At 45.9% G+C, this 24,485-nt stretch overlaps 1 protein-coding gene across 2 annotated transcripts in view; it reads right to left on the reverse strand.

The window, feature by feature from the left end:
• LOC138583200 (galectin-3-binding protein-like) overlaps positions 1-24,485 on the reverse strand; it is a 137,406-nt gene that overhangs the window by 63,961 nt on the left and 48,960 nt on the right. For both annotated transcript variants that reach the window (XM_069655228.1, XM_069655226.1), the window contains exon 4: positions 24,276-24,416. In XM_069655228.1, the coding sequence (XP_069511329.1) occupies positions 24,276-24,416 (141 nt within the window). The remainder of the gene's footprint in view (positions 1-24,275; positions 24,417-24,485) is intronic.

Consider the following 24,485-nt stretch of genomic DNA (forward strand, 5'->3'; position numbering starts at 1 on the left):
AACGAGACTTGGCCATCGACGGCCCTGATAGCTGAAAGCTTGAGAGTGTGTCCTGAGAGCTCCAATTGGAATTGTCGTCTCGTACTGGAGAAGCCCGAAACTGTGCTGTGCTCCAAGCTCCCATCCTACCCCATGCAAAAACGTGGGAAAGGGAGACACACGTTATCGCATTCTGACATATTATTTAAGAACACTTCTTTCTTTTCTTGAGAACTATCCCACACCCCTCTTTTGTATTAGTTGTGAGGTCTGGCAATACGTTTCTTAGTATAGGCCCTTTGATTTGACACAACACCACTATGACTGCCTTATTTTTTCATTTTGTGGTTGACGATTACTCCTAGATCTTAGATTTAGGTTTAGATGAGGCATTTTTCCAACCTGCATTTGGCATTTCATTTTTCAATAAACACCCTTGAACTGTGATCACTTGTGTCTGTCTTACTTGTTTTGACCATGAGTTCCTCAGACCACGCTTCATGTCTTAAGCATGCCAGTGGGTTGGATAGTGTCTCTGGACTCTCTATACAGTACTTGGCATGTTATTGGGCATCTTGAACGGCTTTGCGCCGCCATGAACTATGTTGTTTTGGCAATTGACAGATTTGGTTATGTCTTTTTGGGTGTTTCGGTGGGTGTGAAGAGGGGGCTTGCGAGCCGGGGGGGGGGGTTCCAGCTGTGTTAACTTCTTAAAGTATGATGTCAAAGTTGTGCTGTTTGAGATGGTCTTGTTTGGGCCCAGAAAGGCTGCTGGTTTTAGATACTATGGGACTAATGAGATGGGCGGAAGGTTGGAGACACTGTTACACAATGGGGGTGAAACTTAGATATATGTCATGGAATGTGCAGGGATTGAATGCTTTCACCAAAAGATGTAGGGTCTGGGACTGCATGAAGAGATATGGTATTGATATAGCATTTATACAGGAGACGCATTTACTCTCTGATAGACTTACGGCCCTGATTGGAAAGTGGGGAAAACAGGGATTTGGGTATTCTTATTCTGCTTATGTGAGAGAAGTGTTCATTTGGATCGCGAACATGGTCCTGTTCTCCATAAAGGAGGTACACCAAGATGTGGAAGGACATTTTGCAATTGTACAGGGCTGTCTGGAAGGCATGGACGTGTGCCTCGTTAGTTCTTATGCTCTCAATGTAGACACTGCATCCATCTTTCCCATGTTTCTGGGCAAAGGTGGTGAATATGGCCGGGCTATCTGGATGTGGGGGAGTGACTCTAATTGTACCCTGGTCTCAACTGGTATGTACATCTGTGGTTTGATACATAGCATCATGGGCCTTGGAAGACTGTTTAAATGCCTTGGGCCTGATGGTTGTGTGGAGAGTGAAGCATCCAACTGAGCATAATACTCCTTGTATTCAAGCCCTCATGGTGTATACACAAGGGTTTGTTCACTTATTTTTGAGTAGGGAACACTTGCACAATATCTCCTATGTGGGGAGGACGCTGTCGGATCTTTTGCCTATGTTATTGTTGATTCAGATACAAAAGGTCAGAATGACAGTGCCGTTGTTGAGATTCAGGGCAGAGGGGCTACGGGTTGGAGCTAACAGGGACATGTTAGATGTGGAAATAGATAAATATGTTGACATCAATGGTGGAACGGCAAGTAGTGTGGGGGGTTGTTCAAAGCTGTGATGCATGGGGTTTGCGGTCTGCGTTAAGGTTGAAATGCGTAATGGAGGGGGAGGCGCTAGGGAATCATGATTACGGAAAATGTGAGTAATCTGCATAGGGAGGGTGATAAATTGGGTGACCTCTTCGCATGGTTTCCTAGAAATGAGCGACAGCAGGAAGTGATTATCTCTGTGCATAACCGGGAAGGGAGGTGTACATGACACAGGAGATTTTCAGATTTCTACAGGGCCTTGTATGTGGATGATACACGGGTTAAGGTAAATAAGATGGATGGGACTCTCAGCCTGATTGCCATGCCAGATCTTAGCCCGGCTCAGGTTACAGCGTTAGATGACCCTGTTACACTTCAGGAAGTTGAAAGTGTTATAAGGAATCTTGCCTAGGGCCAGACGCTGGGACTGAGTGGTCTCCCTTTGGGAATTTTTCAAGGCTTATGGGGTGAGGCTCGTTGATAAACTATTGGAGGTCTTTCAGCATGCTTTTGAGTCTGGCATTCTATCTCAATCAATGTGGGAGGCGTTGATAGTTCCTGTCCCTAAATAGGTTAAGACCCCCTGAGACATGGGATTGTACCACCCATTGTCAATGTTGAACACAGATGCAAAGATTCTTAGCGCTCTGATAGCAACACGATTACAAGGAGTGCTGACGAGTTTAGTTCAGCCCGACCAGGAGAGATTTATGCCTGGTAGGAACATGTCAAATAACCTGAGGTGTGACTACATCACGTTATTGCATACATACAGTGCCAGCCTCTTAAATATGCCATGGTGTCTTTGGATGCCAAATAGGCCTTTGATTCTGAATGATGGGCCTGGATCTGTGCTTTCTTGCAGAGGTCTACAGTTCTCAAATTTGGAGCGATTCTACTATATGACGGTTCCCCAGACGCAAGTCAATGAAGTCATTCAATAACATGGTGGACCTGGCCCTAGTGTTGGCAAAGAGGCGAATAGCCATGGCGTGGTATAGTTTCAAGGGCCCCAGGATAATAATTTGGTCAAGCGACATGGTCAAGTGGGCGAATACTGAACTGGCAACCCTTATCAGAATTGACGATATGATGAGATAGGGCATGGCTAGGCAGCCATGCAGTGAGGACATTCTTTCTGCAGCTCCTGCTGATCTGGAATGATCCATAAATAAGCACGGGTCAGCGCAGACACCAGTAGACATAAACAGTGGGGCAGTGCCCGCAAGAGCTCTGGCCCCCCTCCCCCGAAGCCAGAATCCAACAATCGGCTGGTTGGCGGAGCGGGCGAAAGCAGGGCCAGCTCTAGACACAACGAGCAGATTAAATGTAAGCACATACCGTACCAGTCAGTGAGGGGCATACTGCACCAGACGAAAGGCATTCCTACCTCCATGCAAACACGACCTAGAACGAGGTCCATGCTTATAAAGACAATTCAAAGTAATGCACAAAGTCAGATGCCCGACATGAATCGAGCTCATCATGAATCAAGCCAATCAGTGAACCCTAAGCAACGCAGGGGACTTGCTGATATTAGAGTATACACTGGCACGGAAGACGACATAGTGGGGCACCCGAGGCACCGAAATAAGGCACATGGACACACACGCACAATGTTAAGAGTCTCATTCACGTGAAATGCAAGGTTGCAATATTGCTAGCCTCCACAAGCAGAGGAGGTGCCGCGATAGAGTGTGGAATGAAACACAAACAAGTGGTCACATAGGCACGAAAGTGCACACTGGTTAGCACTAGCTGGCCCGGTGTTGAACACTCTGGGCGCAAAGAAGCATACAATGCTAGAGTGAACGAGAAGCTACCCTCCATCTCAGCATATTGGCGCTAACTATTATGGCAGAATGTGTGGCTATCATCTAACAGCTAAGCATATTGGAGACACCAAGATGCCAGCACTGAAGCCTCTGAAAAGAGTAGGCAGACATCACCCGATACCTGCTGAAGCACAAGAGAAAAGCCACTAAGCATGGTGGACCCATCCGGCAACAACTGGATTCCAGCGGCAAAGGCGCAAGACAAGGGTGGTGCTGAAAGGGGCCAATTGTATCGGAATTGTCTGGACCAGCAATGGCATCCAAGTCTCAAAAAAACAATGCAAAGCAGTCCACATTGGACGTGTTTGCTAAACCCACAAGTGCAACTGAGGGCACTACGCCAGAGACCCCACCAACACAAGGGGAGCAGGTCCAAACGAAAGGGCACAGACAGCTCCTGGATGCCATAGCAGCTTTGAAGGTTGCATTGGAATCTAAAATGGACGCTATCATCCTAGATGTGAACCTCCTGAGACAGGATGTTTGGTTGCTTGCGGAACGCACAGGAGCTCTTGAAAAGGAAGTGCCAGTAAACGCAAGTGACCTGAAAGATACCTCAAGAGAGATAACGGTAATGCAGCAACAAGTGCGGAACCTCGAGGACAGAGTCGAAGATGTGGAAGGAAGAGCCAGGCGCAACAACGTAAGAATCATTGTGCTCCCCGAAGTAGGGGAAGGGATAAACTCAACCAACTTCATAGAAAGTATGCTGTTGCAGGAAATTGGCTGGGGTGCCCTCACTCGGGTTTCACAGTAGAGAGAGCGCACAGGTCTCTGACAAGGAAACAACCGCCGGGAGCCCCACCTCAGCCCCTAATAGCCCACATATTAAATTATAAAGACAGAGAAAAGATTCTCGAGCACTTCTGTAAATGAGGAAGGATTTAACGAGCATCGGCCAACATTACTGCATACCTGGACTACACATTACAGGTGCAAAAAGAGGATGCACTTCACATTGGTCAAGAGGAGTTGCAATATTGCTAGCCTCCACAAGCACAGGAGGTGCCGCGATAGAGTGCGGAATGAAACACGAACAAGTGGTCACACAGGCAAGAAGGTGCACACTGGTTAGCACTAGCCGGCCCGGTGTTGGAAACTCTGGGTGCAAAGAAACGTACAACGCTAGAGTGAATGAGAGGCCACCCTCCATCTCAGCATATTGGCACTATTATGGCAGAATTTGTGGCTATCGTCTAACGGATCTATGTGATCACTGCGACAGCCGAAAATGGTGACTTTTTTCAACCCTTTACACCACATATATATGCGGGTGGAGACCCCCCGCACCTCCCATATTAATATCATACTCTAAACGCCCCCACATATATATATGGTATAAGGGAGGGGTATAAAAGAAAAAATAACTCCAGCATTTTCGGCCGTCGCAGTTCCCAGGTCGAAATTATTGTATGATTCCTCATCTAACAGTTAAGCATATTGGCGACACCAAGACGCCAGCACTGAAGCCTCGGAAAACAGTAGGCAGACTTCACCTGATACCTGCTGAAGCACAAGAGTAAAGTAACTAAGCAGGGTGGACCCATCCGGCAACAACTAGATTCCAGTGGCATTGGCGCAAGACAAGGGGGGTGCTGAAAGGGGCCAATTATATCGGAATTGTCTGGACCAGCAATGGCATCCAAGTCTCAAAAAAACAATGTGAAGCAGTCCACATTGGACGTATTTGCGAAACCCACGAGTGCACTTCACATTGGTTAAGAGGATGCTGCGGGTGTCGGCATTAAATATATGCTGCTCTACCCAGCTAGACTGAAAATCATACACAAAGGCTGGGCTATCTTCTTTGATACCGCTGAAGAGGCACATAAGCGGACGGACAGAGAGACTTTGCAAACCGGAGCGGATAACCAAAGGAGGGGCGAAAGTGTCACATCCTAGCAAACTAGGATAGAACGGTGAGGATACGGAGGAGAACAAGCATCCAACTAGAGGGAGCGTCCTCCACCTAAGACTGGATTTGTTTTTCAGATACTAGCGGTTACGTATCCGCCTGCTGCACTCCGGACACCAGGACGAGTATCCGGCGCGGGAGTGAGAAGCAGGGATGCCTGAGCACAAGGTATTGAGTTGGGCAATGATTTGGGGGGGGGACAGGGTAGTTATTGGGGAGTTAGCCTATAGATCCACACAGGGAATGTATAGTATGCGCACCAGACTGCTAGGGTATGTCAGCACCTTCAGGCATGATGGGGGAGCTTAAAATAGCGTCCTGGAATGTCAGGGGATTGAATATTTACATCAAACAGAACAGAATAATGTCATACTTGAGGCCCAAAAAATAGACATAGCACTACTTCAGGAGACACATCTCACAAGGGAGAAACAAATCGCCCTTGCCAAAAAATGGAGTGGCACAACCCTGGGGCTTGTCATATTGAGCACATGCTAGAGGGGTTCTGATATGGGTGGCACCGTCGGTGCCATTCAGAGTCCTCAAGACCTATAAAGATAAAGAGGGCAGGATGGTAGTGGTACAGGGACTGGTGGAACAGAGAGAAATCTGTGTTATTAATACTTGTACCAAATCAGGATACATCAGCCTATTTCCGTTCGCTATATCCCCGAATCAGCCCATGCAGGGATGGCACATTAATATGGGGAGGAGATTTTAACTGTACACTTAACCCGATAATTGGTGGATCAGATGACAAATTGTACACCAAGGCCCTTTGTCTACACTGTTAGGAGCATTCAAATTGTCCGATATATGGAGGAACCTGCACCCGCAGGCCCGAGGAAATTCACATTACACTGCCCCCCCAGATCTCCACACTAGACTGGATTATGTCTTCACAGGGGCAGAATATAAAGCATGGGTATTATCAGGCCACGCCCCCCTGGTGGTCACATGGCAGAACTCCCTCCCTAGGGCATGCGTAACGACATGGAGGCTTAGAGTTGAATCCCTGAGAGATGCAGTGTTCTGAGAACACCTGAGAGAGGGAGTGAAGGAATACTCAAATACAACACAGGGAGTGTAGAATCAGCGGGCCCACTATGGGAAGCATTCAAAGTGGTGATCAGGGGACAGCAATTGCCAGGGCAAAAGTAAAGCAAACCACAATAGAAAGGGACCTACACAAGGGGGAAACTGAATTAGAAGCCATAGAAAGCGCAGGTGTCAAGTCCAAGGAACAAGCCCAGGAGGTTGCCCGCTTGCAGCAGGAATGTCTTGAGCACTGGGAAAGGCTGGCCATGCTGAGTTATAAGAAATATGTAGAAAGACAACATGCCAAAGGAGATAAGCTGGGGCGGTTGTTGGCCTGGATATGCAAAAGTGAATCTCAACAGGAAATGATACGCATGATAGAAAAAGTGAATGGGGAGGAGTTTGGGACGTAGGAAGGCATAAATACATGTTTTTATGATTACTATAGGGAGCTATATGCAGAGACATCATAAACCCAGTTGTCCGAGAATGATGAGGCTCTCTCACAGATAGATCTCCCGACAGTGGATGCAGAGACCGCTGCCAGGTTAGAGGCCCCCATAACCATAGGGGATTTGGAACACACTATAACGGGGTTGCTGACTGGTAAAGCCCCTGGGCAGATGGTATACCTAGTGAATTCTTTAAAGAATTCATGGCAGACGTCACGCCCCCGTTGCTACCTATGCTTAATGAAGCGTTAGACATAGGCGCTCTGCCTAAGTCATTGAGCGAGCCAATCATTATCCCACTATTGAAGCCCAATAAACCGGACACCGACTGTGTATCGTACAGACCCTTGTCATTGCTTTATCAAGATGGGAACATTCTACCGGCTCTGATGGCCAACAGGTGTAAGCCAGCAATATTCAAGCTCATACATCCAGACCAGTCAGGTTATGTTCTGGACAGAAATATTACGTGTAACCTTACGAGGTTACACCATATTATAGACCACACCCAAAGAAGCACACAGCATCTAGCTGTGGCATCACTCAAAGCCATCAAGGCATTCGACTCGGTCAGATGGCCACGGGTGCTGGCGGTGCTGAAAAGGTTTGGCATGCTACAACAAGCACTAGATAAAGTTGCTAACTGTTCCAAGGAAGCTATCGGGTGGCTATCCTCCTTTCTAGAGAATAGAGTCTCTCGAATCCATTGGGGAGACTAGTTCTCTGAAGAATCCATCATCTTATGCGGAGTACTGCAGGGCGTGAGTCTCTCACCTCTGCTATTCAATCTGTACATCTGCCTTCTGTGCGAACTGCTCAATCAGGTCCAGGTATTCTTTACGAACTACGGTGACAATAGCTTGTCATGGAACTGAGCGGAGATCACGCCAAGGATAGTACACTGCTAAATGACCGCTACAACAGCATAGAGGACTGGTTGAATATCAACTGGATGTGCTTGAATAGCAATAAGACAGAGCTTATGGTCTTTGGATCTACACAAGCACAAACTAAACTTTCTCCAGCTTACCAATCATTTACAATCAAAGACTCCAACATCGTGGTATTGAGCAAAGTTAAAACCCTAGGCATGACCCTAGAAACCTCACTAAATGCTGATGCCCAAGCAATGTATGTAAGCAAAAACTGTGCTTACTAAATCAGACTACTTAAGGCTATTAGACCACTGCTTAGCGAGAAAAACTGCACCACAATAGCTAGAGTGACCATTCTATCTCGCCTAGACTACGGAAATGCACTCCTTGCAGGAGCCAGTTAACAAAGCATGCATAAACTCCAATATGTCCAAAACAACACGATCAGAATCATCAAACAAAAAGCCAGATCAGACCACATCAGTGAAGCCAGTCGTGAAATTCATTGGCTAAAAATGGAAGAACACATACAATTTAAATCACTAACTCTGACACACAAGTGCTTGTTTGGAAAATCCCCTGCTTATTTGAAAGACAAAAGCACTGCTTATAAACCCAACCAAACTCTTAGATCAGAAAATATTGGGTTAACAACAAGTACGACATACAAAAAAGAACACGGTCTGGGAAGAGTCTTCCCAACCCCGCTGCAGCAAATTGCAACAAGCTCCCCCTCAGCCTCAGGCTGGAGACCAACCACCTTGTCTTCCGAAAGAGGCTGAAAACCTTCCGCTTTAAATAAAATCACTTGCTTAACTCTTTAGGTTATCCCCCTCTTCTGCCACATTGTACTGCTATTTGTGGCTGTCTTGTGGCCAATGTCCATCTTTCCTATCTGTCTTTGTCTTATTGTATGCGCCCTGATGCCTGTGGGCTCTGGCGCAATACAAATAAATAAATAAATAAATAAATAAATGGGGCCCACATATATTAAATGGGTATGGTTGCTATATAGTAATCCAGTAACGCGTGTTAAGACGGGCACCCTCATCTCGGAACAATGGCTGTTAAGTAAGGGCACAGGACAGGGCTGCCCATGGTCTCCCATGTTGTTTATTCTGGCCTTCGAACCACGAGCGGTGTACCTCCGGAAGGAATATCAAGATAGTTATACAGGGCACGAGGAATCTGATTTCTCTATATGCTGATGATATCTTACTGTACCTACAACACCCAGAAACCAACTTACAGTACATTCTAGACATGTTCGAGCGTTATGCTGACCTATCTGGTATCACGATCAATGCACAGAAGTCATGCTTGTTCCCCCTGGTGGGGTAAAGAGGGAAAACCTGAGCAAACACATTACCGGTGCTACCGATTAAATGGGAGGTGAACACATTTAGATACCTGGGAATAGACATTTTCCATGTTCCTAAAACAGAACATATACAAAACACATTAAAAGCGGTAGATAAAATTGAGAAATCCATAACCTTTTGGGCCAGGTTGCCGCTCTCACTGATGGGAAGAGCTGCGTTGTTGAAGATGGTAGTGCTCCGAGGCTCCTTCATTACTTTGCTAATGTCCCGTATGACACACCTAGAGCATTTTTTAGGAAACTGGATACCAGGGGCTTCCTATGGCATAACTCGAGATGCAGGATGGCACTAACAAAATTGCAGAGCCCGTACGATCAAGGGGGTATAAAAGTGCACAATTCTGCAGCATATTTTGTGGCGAGCCAACTTCAATTCATCACAAACTGGCTGTCAAGACGAACAGACTCAAGATAGTTGCTACATGCAGAATGTGCCCCATTCTTTTTGAAAGAGGTGATATTGACAGCTGCACCGCGGGACCAGAAACCTCCACTGTTGTTGATGTTGGGTAGGACAATATTTGTATTTGTTTGTATTTTATTAGGTTTTATATAGCGCTTTACACCAAAGCGCTTTACATAAGGACAATAAGAATACATAACAAGCATTAACAACATGTGAGTCAAGTATCAGAAAGTAGTATATGGAACAATTTACAGGAACAATTTGGCATTACATTAGTGGTATTGGACCTTGGTGGGAGAGGTAGTAAAGGTATAGGATGTGATTTAGGACTGTTGTGAAGAGACAGCACAGGCGTTAGGATGGTAATTGGAGGAGGTAAGATTTGAGAGAAGAGCGGAAGGAGGAATAGGAGGCGATGGAACAGATAGGGAGAGGGAGACTGTTCCAGTGGTAAGGGGCCAGGAGTTGAAAAGATCGGGATGGGGCACAGGGCAGTGGAGGGGGAGTGAGAAGGAAGAGATCAGCAGAGCCAAGTGGGCGAGGGGGAGTATAGAAAGTGAGGAGAGAGGAAAGGTATGGTGGTGTAAGACCATAGAGGGATTTAGAGACGAGGCAGAGGAAGTTGAATTTGAGATGGGAGTGAAAGGAGAGCCAGCTTAGCGAGGCGAGAGAAGAGGAGATGTGGTCGTGAGGAGAGAAAAGGCAGAGCGAGCGGATAGCAGAGTGGTAGATGGATTTAAGAGGGGTTTGATGGGTGGAGGGGAGACCGAAGAGTAGTGTGGAGCAGTAGAAGAGTCTAGAGAAGATGAGGGAGGAAATAAGGAGTTTAGTAGCATGGAAGGTTAGGAAGGGACGGACTTTACGGATGTTATAGAGGTGGAAGCGGCAAGAGCGGGCAGTGAGAGAGATATGGTGGGAGAGGGAGAGGTTGGAGTCGATGTGAATGCCAAGATTGCGGGCGTGGGGAGAAATGGGGAGTTGGGAAGAGGAAAAGAGAATGTGAGGAGGAGGAGGTAGAGTGTTAGCTGGGAAGAAAAGGACTTCCGTTTTGTCAGCATTTAGGGTGAGAAAGTGGGAGGACATCCAAGATTTGACAGCGGAAAGGCAGGAAGAGAGCTTGAGATGGATGTCAGGGGAGAAGGAAGGGAAGGAAAGGAAGAGCTGGGTATCGTCTGCGTAGAAATGCTGGGATATACCAAAGGAGGAGATGATAGGAGCTAGGAAAGAAGTGTAGAGTGAGAAGAGTAAGGGGCCGAGGACAGATCCTTGGGGGACGCCATGGTTAAGAGGATGGGTGGGGGAGGTATTACCACCCCAGGAGACTGCAAAGGTGTGGTTGGAAAGATAGGAGGAGAACCAATTGAGGACAGAGTCTTTTAGGCCAAAAGATGAGAGAGTGTTAAGGAGTAGAGGATGATCGACAGTGTCAAAGGCAGCTGAGATGTCGAGAAGAATGAGAATGGAGGAGTGTTTCGAGTAGCGGGCAGAGAGGAGACAGTTGAGGACAGATGTGAGAGCAGTTTCTGTAGAGTGGTGAGGGTGGAAGCCAGATTGAGTAGGGGGGAGGAGAGAGTGGGTAGCAACAATGGAGGAGAGTTGAGAATAGACAATACGTTCAAGGAGTTTAGATAGGAAGGGCAAGAGGGAAATCAGGCGAAGGTTGGAGACAAGGTGGGGGTTGGCAGATGGCTTTTTCAGGATAGGGATGATAGTAGCATGCTTGAAGGAAGAGGGAAAGGTAGATGTGGTTAGATAAGTGTTGAAAAAGGAGGTAAGGTAGGGAATGAGGAGGGGGTAGATTTTAGGAATGAGGGAGGTGGGAATGGGGTCGGAGGGAGAGGCAGTAGGGTGAGTTTTAGATAAGAGGAGGGACACTTCTGATTGAGTGACAGGATTGAAGGAGGACATGGTAGAGGGAGGGGGAGAGGGAGGAAATGGAGGGGGAGAGTAGGAAGGGGAGCCGTGAATGTCTTGGCGGAGATTGAGGACTTTGTTAGAGAAGAAGTTGGCAAAATCAGTGGCAGAGAGAGTTGAGGCAATGGAATGGTCAGTGGTAGGGGGAGAGAGAAGACGAGTTAAGGTTGGGAAAATTCGGCAGGGGTGGGAGGATTGGGAGTGGAGTAAGTCAGAGAAGTGGGTTCGTTTAGCAGATTGAAGACAGTTATCGTAGAGGGTATGATAGGATAAGTAAGAAGATTGGTTAGAAGGGGAGGGGTGTTTTAACCAGCGTCATTCAAGGCGTCTGAGGAGGCGACGCATGGAGGAGAGTTGAGTAGAGAGCCAAGGTTGTGCAGGTTTGTGAGAGGGGTGAAAAGGAGAGAGAGGGTGAAGAAGATCAAGAGTAGAAGTGAGGGTAGAGGTTAAGGTCATTGGGGGGAGAGAGGAGAAGTGGGAGAGAGGTGGGAGAGAAGAGGAGCAGGAAGCGTGGAAGAGAGCGGTGTCAAAGTTGCGCAGGTCACGTCGGTTAAAGGGGGTGGTGGATGAGAGGGAGGGAGGAGGAGAGGAAGGAGGGTTGAGGGAGACAGAGAGTAAGGAGTGGTCAGAGAGATAATTGGGTAGGGAGGAAATGGGAGAAGCAGTGAATGATGAGGTAAAGATGAGATCAAGAGTGGAGCCAGAAAGGTGAGTGGGTGGGGAAGGGAGAGGAGTAAGAAGGTAGGAGTCAAGAATGGATAGGAGAGGAGAGGAGAAGCGGGTGGGTTGGAGGAGAGATGGAGGTTAAAGTCACCCAGTACGATTAACGGGGTGGGACTGAGGGAGATGAGGCTAAGGATGTGATCATTATCCTCGTAGAAGGAACCAAGGGGGCCAGGAGGACGGTAAATAATAAGGAAAGATATGGCATGTAGGGAGTTAAAGATTTTGTGCATGAACTCAAAAGAGGGGAGGACAGGGAGAGGAGAGGGACAGGGAGAAGAAAGACAGTTGGGACGAAAGAGAAGGCCAATGCCTCTACCACGGCCTGAGGATCGAGGGACATGGGCGAAGGAGGAGGGGGAAGAAGTGAGGGATGCTGGAACAGAAGCATTGTGTGGGGGGATCCAGGTTTCGGTGATACAGAAGAAGTGAAGGGTGAGGCGTAAGAATAGGTCAAGGACCACAGTGGTTTTGTTGCAGATATATCTGGTGCTCCAGAGGGCAACGTCCGGTTGAGTGCAAGCTAGATGCGGGTAAATGAGGTTGTGACGTCTGATTGATGTGTTGGGGTGGTGAGTAGGTTGGGAGTGAGGGGGTGGAGGAAAGTTAGAGGAGGAGATGGTCATGATGACAAGACAGAGAGTGAAGAGGGGGGTAGGTAGAGGAAAGGGGGAAGAAAAGGGAAAATGGGTGGGATTTGTGGGAGGTGTGATGCATAACAGGTAATGCAGCCTTATGAGAGTGCGGAGATAGGAAGGGGTGACTAGAGATAGGAAGTGTGTAGCAAGTAGAGTAAAGTTAAGGTAAGTGACTGGCGGGCCACTTTTAGTGGAGGTCACTGGTGAGTGAAGTGGCAGGCCACTTAGTGGTTGAGGATAGAAGGGGGGAGGTCGGAGGTAGTGGGCAAGCAAGGCCCTGGATGGTTGAACAGGTTAGAAGCAGTCAGAAATGGCTGCGTGGAGATGTGGGTCGGAAGTAACAAGACCCAGCCCTTCCAGCCAAGGACAGCATACAGCACAGACTGGGAGATGGAGGCAGCCAGGCGCAGGCCCATAGGCAATGTCACTGAAGAAATGGCGAGTAGAGTCAGCGGTGAGCAGACAGACTCAATGCCGAGGTGGGTGATGGCACAGAGCTTGTCGCTTGTTAGGGAAAGAAGCACCCTACTCCCTCTGATTCCATTGGTGACACTGAAAGCAGAAGATACACAGCTTAGACTAAATGTAAGGATGTATTGGGATCCCATGGGGGTGGCGACAGTGCGAGAAGTGCTACGGGAAGGAGACCGATAAACTTCAGAACACTTGCCTCAGAAGTGGGCGTACAGGTGGGCCAACATATAATTTATGCCACACTCCTCACTAGACTAAAGCAGAAATGGCTGGGAACAGACAGGGTACTGCAGGAATATGGAACAATAGAAACATTGTATGATATTTCAGGAAGAAGGCCATGAGGTATCCAAAATATAAGAGTTTTTGATGTCAAGGCCGGGGGATATGTTGGCGCAGACCAGGCGTAGCTTGGAAGCAGACTTGAGCAATTGTCAGATGAGGTATGGGGCAGAGCAATGGCTTATCATAAGAAAGTGTCCAGAAATGCTAAGTTTCAACTGATCCAATTGTATGGAACTCATAGGGCATATTTAACCCCGAAGAAAATAGCCAAATTTAGTAAAGCAGCAGAACAATCCTGCCCAAAATGTGGACTGATAATTGCCGACCTAATGCATATGTTTTGGGACTTCACAGAGATTAGGCAATACTCAGGGACATCATTTAGGGGTCGCAACTGTGAACCCTGAAGTCCCCCTTGCTACCCCTGTGGTCTCCCTTGATACCCCTAATTTAATTGAGGATTCTGGGCTGTGGTCAGCAGCATGTGGCTCATTGTTTCTGGAGTGGCTGGTTTTCTAGTAGCTATAGCCGATAAGATAGCTCAGTGGGCAGAGCACTCGCTGCTGCAATGTGTGTGTGATCTGCAGGTTGTAGGTTCGACTCCTAGCAAGGTTAACTCAGCCTTTCTTCCTGCTGAAGTTGATAAATGAGTACCAACACAGGTTGGGAGTTATTTTATGTATATTTGTTCTATATGAAGTGCTTATGGGCCTATACGCACTCATATTAATGATATATATGGTGATCCATACTTGTATGCAATGCATATCACTTTCCAGTGATGCTGTAACCATATTTTTCATATTGTACTTAGAAACGATGCTATGTGATGCCACTTCCTGTTTTGTGAAGGGGTGAAAGGTTGTGGTCCATCACTTCCCGTGATGTCACTTTGGGGTGGGGTCAGATGACATCACTTCCTGTGATCTCATCAGAAGTCAAGGGTCATGTGATGTCACCTCTGCTATCCCTGGCATTTGGTGAAATGACGTCCCTGCCAATACTTGGAAGATATAGCCCAGGCCTTGGCCCAGGCAGGCATAGCATTAGATATTGGATCGCCCACTGCCTGTTTGCTCGGTAGCTTTGCAAGACAGAAGCAAGCGAGACATGTTAGTAAGTTGAAGGACCTGGCATATATACTGGGAAAATGTAGGATAGCGATGGGTTGTAAAGCACACAGAGGTCCGGAGGTACGCTTATGGTGGGCGGACCTCCAGAAATGGACGATGGCACGGAATCTAAAATCTATGCGAACGGATTGTAAAACCTATGTGAAAATCTTAGCCAACAGACTCTTATTGGTACTACCCAAGCTAGTTAAACAAGATCAAGTAGGTTATATTAAAAGTAGATTATCCTCTTCTAACATAAGGTTGGTCCTAGATTGTTTAGACTCCATTGAAGGCTCCAAACTTCCTTATGCAGCGGTCACCCAAGATGCTGCGAAAGCTTTCGATTGGGTCAAATGGAATTATATGTTTGAAGCTCTCAATGGCATGGCCTTGAATCTCCATTCTTAGGAATGGTCAAAGTTCTCTACTCTAATCCGAAGGCTGCCCTTGGTCTCCTCTTCTGTTTATCCTAGCCATAGAGCCCTTCTTGGAAAAAATAAGACAAAACATCAATATAAAAAAGTATAAGATGCGGGCTCTACAAATTAAATGGGCAGCATATGCTGATGACGTCCTAACACTTCCTTACCGCATATTTTAGAGATCATCTCACAATTCTCGGTTGTCTCTGGATACCAACTGAACACAGACAAGTCGTAAATGTTACCCCTTAATGTGCATTGTACCAAACACCAAGGAATAGCTTCAGGTACGAAATGGTGTCCTAATGGCTTCAAATACCTAGGTGTACATATTTCCTGCTCCCTCTTTTGCTGTCATGGTGGGGTGGATTAGAATCCATCAAGTTGATGATTTCACCAAATATTTTGTTTCTTCTATTCATGTTGCCTATCACTCTCCGCTCCTCTTTCTTTAAATCCATTGACACCTGCTTGGCTACATTTCTGTGGTTTAGAAAGAAACATAGATTGTCTCTCAGTAAACTTAAACTACCACGGTCAGCTGGAGGGGTTAGATTTCCTGATTTTAGGAATTATCATATGGCCTTTGTGTTAAAGCAAGTTCAGTTATGGTTTACCCATGAATGTTCTCACAATGTACCCCAATGGTTACGCCTAGAGAGAGCTGTGGTATCCCCCCTTAGTCTTGCTGATTGCTTTCATATTAAAGCTAAAACCATATTCATTAAATGTACAACTATAATCTTATCCGCCCGCTACCTCAGAATATACTTATTCTCCCTAACTCCCAAGTTTCATCATTTCATCTCATCGTATATTTGGTTTAATCCTTTAATTAGAATCAATTAAAAATGTATTTTTTGGAGGCCATGGCTCTCTCCTGTCCATTATTGATGCAATTGTTGAAAGTTATGACTCTCTCATTAACAAAACCATTGCTCCAAATGCTGATAGGTTACAATTTCTCTACAAACCTTCTGCATCTGCCACTTCTTATTATAAAATTCATTGACAAAACTCTTCTTCACACAGTTTACAGGACTACAAGCAGACATGGACACTTGTTTGATTTACTTATTATGTTGTCTATTAGAACAATTTCTTCCAACTGGTAAAATCTAGATAAGCTTCATTACAAAATGTGGTGGAATTCAATTTGCAATACTCACAGGTTGGAAAGGTGTAATGCCTCCAGTGTATCTCTAGCACGTAAACATGAATTAAAATGGAAACCTTTTACTGAATTTCTCACACTTTTATAGGTGGTTTAATTGTCACTCATATAATAACTGTAGCACACTCTTCTCCTATTTCTCCTCCCCCTCCCTAATTGTATTGCTCCTCTTGTGTATGTCCCGTCTCTGTCATGTTTGTCCTTGTCTGTAATTGTACACGTATACCCCTGCCCATAAAAATCTAAAAATGTAAATGATTAATGAATATATACTTTTATATCTCAATAGTTAAGATTTATATTATTACCTCTCTATGTTTGAAGAGATACACGATATAACATGATTCCTTTTATGCGTTGTATGATTTGATTTCAATAAAAACCTTTAAACTTAAAAAAAGAAATGGATGTTGTAGAAACCTCAGTATGGCAAGAGGCAGCCCGCCGGGGCCAGGCTGCACAAAATGTAGATTTGGATTCCTGGAGGCATATGTTTCAGGAACTGTGAGCTCTGTGCACAATGGTATCAATGGAGGGGGGCAAGCATCGATGTAATAGGTGGGCTACCGACTGATGATAGCATTGTCTAAAAGGCACAGGTGGACTAGGCTGGGTAGTGGGTCATGGGGAGTTGGGGGAGGAAAGGGAATAAACAGACATAACCGGTTATATATTGTCATGTGAATTGACAAGAGTCCGTAAGTTGTATTGTTGTTAATAAAGCAATAACATTGTTTTAAAAATAAAATGTATGACGAGGTGGCTAAAAAGAATACGCCTGAATGGGCGTCACTCTTGGGTGGCTTACTTCACCCTTCAGATAAGAAGCCCCTCTGAAGTCCTAAATTACGATGTTGCAGGGATGGGGTACTGAATGGGTACTTGATGGGGGAGCTAACCTGTACAACAAGGCATGTTATTTGGTGTAAAGCGCAGTCTGCAGTAGTTTGGGAGGGTATGGTATGGTAATGTTTATTTCTAAAGCGCCTATACACAAGGCAAGTGTTTCAAGGGGCTCAAGGAGGAAGGGAACAGGGGAGAAAAACAAAAGTTATTCAGAGCCCTTGAGTTTCTGAAAGATAACCAGTGTGCCCAGGCAGATTAAGTGCATGTACTACAATTAACAGTGTAGGTAACAACAAATAGGTCTGACAGCGATTCTGCCGTTTTTCCAAGAGCGTAGAGGCGCCACCATGTAGTAGGGGAGACAGGGAGGAAAAGACAGACGATCTTCAGGCACGGTACGTTCAGATCGTGCAAGTGCACAGAGGTACAGGAGAGGGGAGGGAAGAGAAGGGGATGGGGAGAAGGACAAGTGCAGGCGGAGGGGGAATCCAGATGCCCCAGTTGGTCAGAAACTGGGTAAGTGCTGAGAGATGCCGTTCTCAATGTGTAATTGACCGAGTGCAGTAGCAATGTGGCAAGTGCAGGCCCTGAGGCAAGTACTGGAGGACTGGCGAGGGTGCCAGGGACCTGTGAGACTCTGAGGTACTCCCAGCGGCCAGTCGGCATGCTCTGTGGAAAGGGAGGGAGAGAGGGTTAGAGCAGAGAGAGAGGTTAGCAGGGTAGAGAGAGAGAGAAGGAATAGGAATGTCTTAAGGAGTTTCCGGAACTTAAGGAGATCAGGCTCAAGACAGAGGGCAGCAGGGAGTCTATTCCAGAGGGAGGCCTCTGCTGAGGATAAAGATCTCCCTCCAAATCTCTGCTTAGAGAAGCGGCTCACTCGCAGAAGGTTGGAGGTAGATGAGCGGAGAGCTCAGGAGGGACAGTATTTAGGAAGGCATCAGTTAAGATTGGTGGGTCCCAGGCCCCAGAAAGCATTGTGGACAATGCAAAGGTTCTTGAACTTGATCCTTGCAGCCACGGGTAGCCAGTGAAGGGATTTCAGCGCCGGAGAGATGCAGTCCCTGAGCTTGAGGCCAAGGATAAGTCTTGCGGTTCTGTTATGGATGAGTTGCAGAGCAGAGGCAGGGAGGTCGAGAAAGAGGCTGTTGCAGTAGTCAAGCCTTGAAAGAACCAGGGCTCTGGAGACAGTGAGCCTCTGCGCGAAGGTGAGAAAAGGAAGAGTACCTCTGAGGAGGTGCAGCGGGTAGTTGGACTTTTTAGAGATGTCCGAAATGTGTTTGGAGAAGGAGAGAGTGGAGTCGAAGATGACCCTAAGGTTTTTTGCCTCACTAGAAATCAGAGGTGTGCTGCCAATGATCTCTGCCTTAATGCCAGTAAAACCGAGATTCTCCTCATCGGCTCACCCACACCCTCCTTTCCTGTCACTCTCTGGCCGGCCTCTCTTAGCCCTCTTCCTCCTCCCACCTGTGTGGCAAAAAACCTTGGGGTCATCTTCGACTCCACACTCTCCTTCTCTCCTCACATCTCTGACGTCTCTAAGAAGTCACACTACCAGCTGCACCTCCTCAGAGGTATTCTTCCTTTCCTCTCCTTCCCCCAGAAGCTCACTGTCTCCAGAGCCCTGGTTCTCTCTAGTCAATGTTGTCCTTATGGGTTGGGGATACAGGGGCGGGTTGACTGGATCATTGGGGGAGTTGAAGTTCTCTCTTGGATGGATGGGACTTGTTTGTTGTATTTCGTATGATGTGAATAAAACTAATAGGCTTTTTTTTTAAGTGGGTCATGATGTTTTGGAACACTGATGTGGATGACAACAGTCTGAATGGCAACCCTTATGGAGTGGCAAAAGTCATGAGATGTTTGGAGTCAAGGTGCAGCACCTATGCTTGTCTGTGGAGTGGCATATGCCATTAATATGAACCTATGCATTGTTATATGAGTCAGAAGTATGTATGAGAATGAGAAAGCGAGAGTTAAAGTGGAGATATGCTTAGCTGGGGAGCTATAGTAGTGTGGTTATAAAATGTAACTGGAATGGTTAACTCAGTGTAGAGGTGGGACTACACTATACTATAATTGTACTCACAGATAGCATGGTATGCTGGATTCCTGTATGAGGCTTTATGTTATTATGAAGATAAATAAAGTTTAAAAAACATATATAATCCTATGCCCACCGTACAACCCTTGAGCGAATTTAGGGCAATGTATCTGGTACGTTTAGCAATTTGGCAATGTATTGAAAAGATCCTTAGATATAATGTTGTCATCAGAGAAGGAATCAGGAAGCAGCTATGCTTTCCTACTGGTGAGCTCTTTGTTACATTATCATTTATTGGGCTGTTTGCTTTGTGTGTATTCACCAATGTGCAGAAGCTCTTTTGCTGTCTTCTTCTCGACTCTTCAGATTTGCTGTCACTGTTGACAAGTGTTGCACATATCATCCTTGTACACAGAGGTGGCTGGTGAATTTTTTAATTGGAGCGGTATACATATTTTCTTGCAATATGGTAGAGCCCGAACCAAAATTGGGAAGCAAGCCAGTCAGTTTGCAATTGGTTTTTTAGGGTACTCATGAAAAGATCCAATAGGTGCAAGTCACCAAAGGTGCACAGGCACATTTCCCAATGCAAATTCATGATGCCTTTGCCCACAATATATGCCAATATAAAAACATGTTCACACTGGCTGTATCAATACATTTTCCTGCTGGCTGCATCAACATATGCCAGTATTCGGATAGATGAACATTCTTATGGTCTCTTTGTGCATAATGCCAACAATGAAACTATAAGAAAACATGTCCAAGCTCGTTCTGACAATATATGCCAGTATCCCCACATAAGAGCATGTTCCTTTTGGCTTTGCCATTAAAAATGCCATGCCACAATGTGAAAGCATATCCAAACTGTCTGCACCCAAATACCAGTTTAGGCACACCATGCTTGCTTTATCAAAGATGTACAGTAAAAGAAATCATGTCACAATAAAAAATGGCTAGACTGGCTGCACACAAACTATAAATCGGTTCTCCTCGACTGCCCCGATCCTAATGCTTCTCACCATGGTGCTTCCCTCAAAGCGCTCTGGCTCCCGCATCACAACAGGAACTAGGAAGCAAAGATTGCTTCCTAGTTCCTGCACATGCACGCCAGAGCCGGAGACCTTCTAACTCAACGCCACAATCATTTGAATGTTTGTGGAAGGCACAAGAGCACACATTGCACATTCAAACATGCAGTTCCCCATCCTGCACTCCAAATGGGCCATGCAGGGCTGTACAGCCAAAATGCCCCCAGCCATGCATAGCTTATTGGGCATGTGCACGGGGGAACAGCACTGTCAAAGATTTGTTGCTGGCCATATCACTTCTGCACCCTTAGTTTTAGAAGCAATTCCTTTTCTATTATTTTGCATGCCTCTGCTTCATGCTTTCAATGCCAGAGGTATGTTCCTGCAACAATTGTCCAGTTGTTTGCTCATGGTGCACGCTTCCTCACTTCCTTTCGTTTTGTTCATTCTGTGATGAAGATGTCATCACTCTTTTCCCAGAGGTAGCCACTCCTCATGCGGCCAGGGGATGACAGCCGCCACCTGATCCTGACCCTGTGGTGGCAATTTGAGAGAGGACCACATGGGCGGAGGCAACTCTCATGGGGGTGAGGCGACATCATTGGGTGAGACATGGTATCACCCATTCCCTTTTAGTGACACCCCTTTAATACTTCAGGCCGTCATGGCATATTGTGGCAGTAAGCTTCAATATTCCCCAGCACTTAGTCATGGAACTCTTAAACACCACGCAGCGTTATCAGTGACAAAGACTGATACGAGGAAGAGAGCAACCATAGTGAAGATTGCTCAACTAGACTGAAGTGAACAGTCTAGCTGTTGGAGGAATTCAATTGGCTCAAGGCAGCGCCCTTTGCTACGGCAGGGGTTCAAAGATGGAGCTGTGGAGAACTGTAGAGCGACCCGACTGGCTAGTGACTGCTGAGGGACACAAACTTTCAGGTGGCAACGTGAGCGAAGAAGCGGCGCAAAGAAAGACTGAGGCGGCGTCTGGAACAGAGCCGCATTATCGCTGGCTGGAGAGATGCCGAAGCGGGACGTGAGGCAGAGGAGTTTTGCGCAGACGAGAGAAGCTGGAGCGACACACAGACTGCCACCAGCTACAGAGACGTGCTGCCCGAAGTTAGAGTAGAGAGAGAAAGCGGAAGCTGAGAAGGACCCGAGTAGGGTCGGAAAAGCCAAGGAAGCCGTCCTAAAGCCAGTGAGCCCACCGTGGAAGGTCGGGGCCCCGGGAGGGATTTGAAGAAGGCGTTCCTGGTCCCTAAATGGAACAGGAGGCAAATTCCCTACCGCTTACATACACAAACTGAGTTTCATAAGTTCCTGTATTTGGGGAGATACAAATATACCAATGATAAAAAGAACTTGGGGATAAGCAGATATCCTCAGACCTTGAAAGTAAATGGACATATGAGAGAACCTGGCATGAGAGTATGCCAGGTGTTTGTGATTTTGAATTTTTTGTAGTATTTTGAATAGAGAATCCAACGAAGATTCATGCCCTTACGATTTTGAACTGCATTGAATGTGGAAAAGTCCTGGAGATGGGAGTAATTTCCCCTGGAGTGAGTTGAAACACCAAGAGGAGAGGGTTGTCCATTTGGGCTCCAAAGAACTTGGTTATTCTTTTGAACTTTTGTTTTATTGGAGAGAAACCTGAGGAAGGTAGTCATTCCCTGGAATTGTGAACATTATCCATTTAGAACTTTTGTTGAATTTATACCTTTGTGTTGAACTTGAACATTTGTGCACTTTTCAAGTCACAGACTTAGCACCTTAGAGTTACTTTTAGAATGAGAGGGTTTGGATAGGAGTTCAGACACAGGACATTGTTGCTTTGCACATCTTGACACAGGAGAGGCCCTTAGTTTTTGGTTGAGGTAGGAAAATACCTCCTAGATTAGGGACAGTGAGGCATTTTTCAACCCCTTTATTATTTAAATAAAGGTTTATAGCAATGACCATGAGTCCTCTGCGTCCGTATCAAATTCCTGGTTCCTCACAATTCCTTCATGCAATTAACAGAATGTTGAGCCCTTTGGCTAATTAGGCCTCTTCCAGTCAGCATCCCTTCGCGACCACAATGCCACTTGGATTTTATTGCTTTGACTCTGCATTGTGAGCTGGTCCCCAAACTGTCAATCACTCCTGTTCTCAAATGCACATATGCAGGCCATTCCTGCAGATTGCCTACAAAGCAGTCTGTGCTTTTCAGGCGACTGTGAAACGTGTTTCTCTCTTTTACAATTTTCACTTCTTTGCTGAAGCAACGTTCTCTGCTCATTTGTCCATCTAGGCGAGTGGTCTTCAAACTGCAAGACTGGCCCACCGAGGGGGTGCTCAGAGGATGTCCAGAGAAAATGGGGCGCAAGGCTCTTTAAAAAGAGAGTATGGTGATTGGTTATAATAAAAAAAGGAAATAACCATATCCGGCATTTGGGGGGCTGGACAAGCAATGCTTTTACTCAAGGGGGACTTAGCATAAAAAGGTTTGGCGATCTTGGCTCTAGACACATATGCCTGTAAGCAATTCCTGTGTTCTCTGTAGCTTCCGGCAGGTGGGTTAAAATTCACTGGCACGCTCCTCATGGAGCACTTATAAACAGGGCTCTTTTTCTGGCTGCTATGAACTTACTGCATTCCAAGGCTACAAGGTCATTTTTAATTCTTAACAGCATTGCCATTGACTTCATGGTACAACTGCAACACCTGCCATTTTTAGAAAAAATACAGGCGTGGTGCTCCCTCTTGCATGGTAAGGAGTGTGGGGGAGTCTTGGAGACACTGAGACAGAAGGTATAGCTCAAGAATGAAGTAGCCAGTAACTGTCTATCACAAACAACTTTCCGTGTATGTTTGCAGCACCCTGGGCTGTGCATATCTGAACAGACACCGTCACTTTGGGGGATTGTGTTCAACTCCAAGAACTGACATTGTGCTCATGCAATGAGACCTACAATTGCACCTGTTATACATGATGTTAGGGCTAGATCTCTTCACTACTATGTGTAGGATGCAAGGTGACACACTTCAGAATTGCAGCCGGCGGATGGTCTTCCATGGTCATGAGGTGGGATTGCTGCTTTGCTACGGCTTCATTACAATTAGAAAACAGAGCATCATACATGTCTGTTAACATTCCAACCCTCATGTTACACTTCATTTTGAAGATTGAATCAAATGCAGATACAACACAATGACTGGTCCCTACAAAATATGTTTTTTAAAATAAGGTAGATATATTAACTGAATTATGAGGCTTACCTTCACTTACCTTTGTAGAATGTATTTAGAGCAGGTGGACAATGGTGTTGTCTGTTTGTTACAGATAAACATAATTGATGTGCTATACTAATAAAAAAAATTGAGAAGATTCTATTTGCAAAATGTTATGGGTCCTGAAGAAGGCATGGCTGTTTTATGTAGCCCATGCTCGCCGGAACATACAGTATGTCAACAGAACTCAAGAGGTGATAATGGGGTATAATAATTAGCATGATTGTGAATGAAAGGAATATTAGAAGATGTAAAAAAAAAAAAGATTCTAATGTTGAAAATATTTTGGTTCATATTTACTGTCTTGCCACATTCAATGTCTCATTTTCCTCCAATACATATGTATTTATTTTGTAAAACATATTTTATTGCATGTCAGGCATGTCTAGATGATCCCATCAAGCACATATTTACTAGACAACACTAGGTGACATCATCATACTCAGGGGTCCCAGACAGCACTATATTGAAACATCAGACATAGGCTCTTAGGTAGCACTAGATGATGACATCACACTAATGGCTATCAAACAGGTGAACATTATCACATCTTGTGTAAAGTCTATGCACTGGACTAGATAATGACATCCTACACATGACAGAAGTAGATTCAGATGCAAGGTTCACAGGTAGTGCCAACTGATTGCATGGCTCCCAAGGTTACCAAGCAGCACTAGTTGGTGGTGGAAATATAGAAAGCATAGATGAAAGAACCTTAAATAAAACTGTGCAAACCCTTATCAGATGATGGCCTACTAGGGAGTGAGAAGCTGCACAGTGCACCCTGAAATCAATGTACTCACTTTGGGTCCTGCCAGTGCAGATGACACCGGCATCTTCAGCGTGGCTACAGTCATTCTTCCCCAAGCCTTTGGATTTGCACTGAGCCAGGGACGATTCAGTGCCAGTGCATGTCACATCATCCAGCAGGATAGGACCCGTGCCTGTGGAGAGTGAGGCATGTATTAGAAGGTCAAGTGGAGATACTATTAGCAAAAAGATGGAAAGCACCA

This window comes from Ambystoma mexicanum, chromosome 3q (genome assembly GCF_040938575.1).
Source record: "Ambystoma mexicanum isolate Mex_15411 chromosome 3q, UKY_AmexF1_1, whole genome shotgun sequence".
Classification (NCBI taxonomy): domain Eukaryota; kingdom Metazoa; phylum Chordata; class Amphibia; order Caudata; family Ambystomatidae; genus Ambystoma; species Ambystoma mexicanum.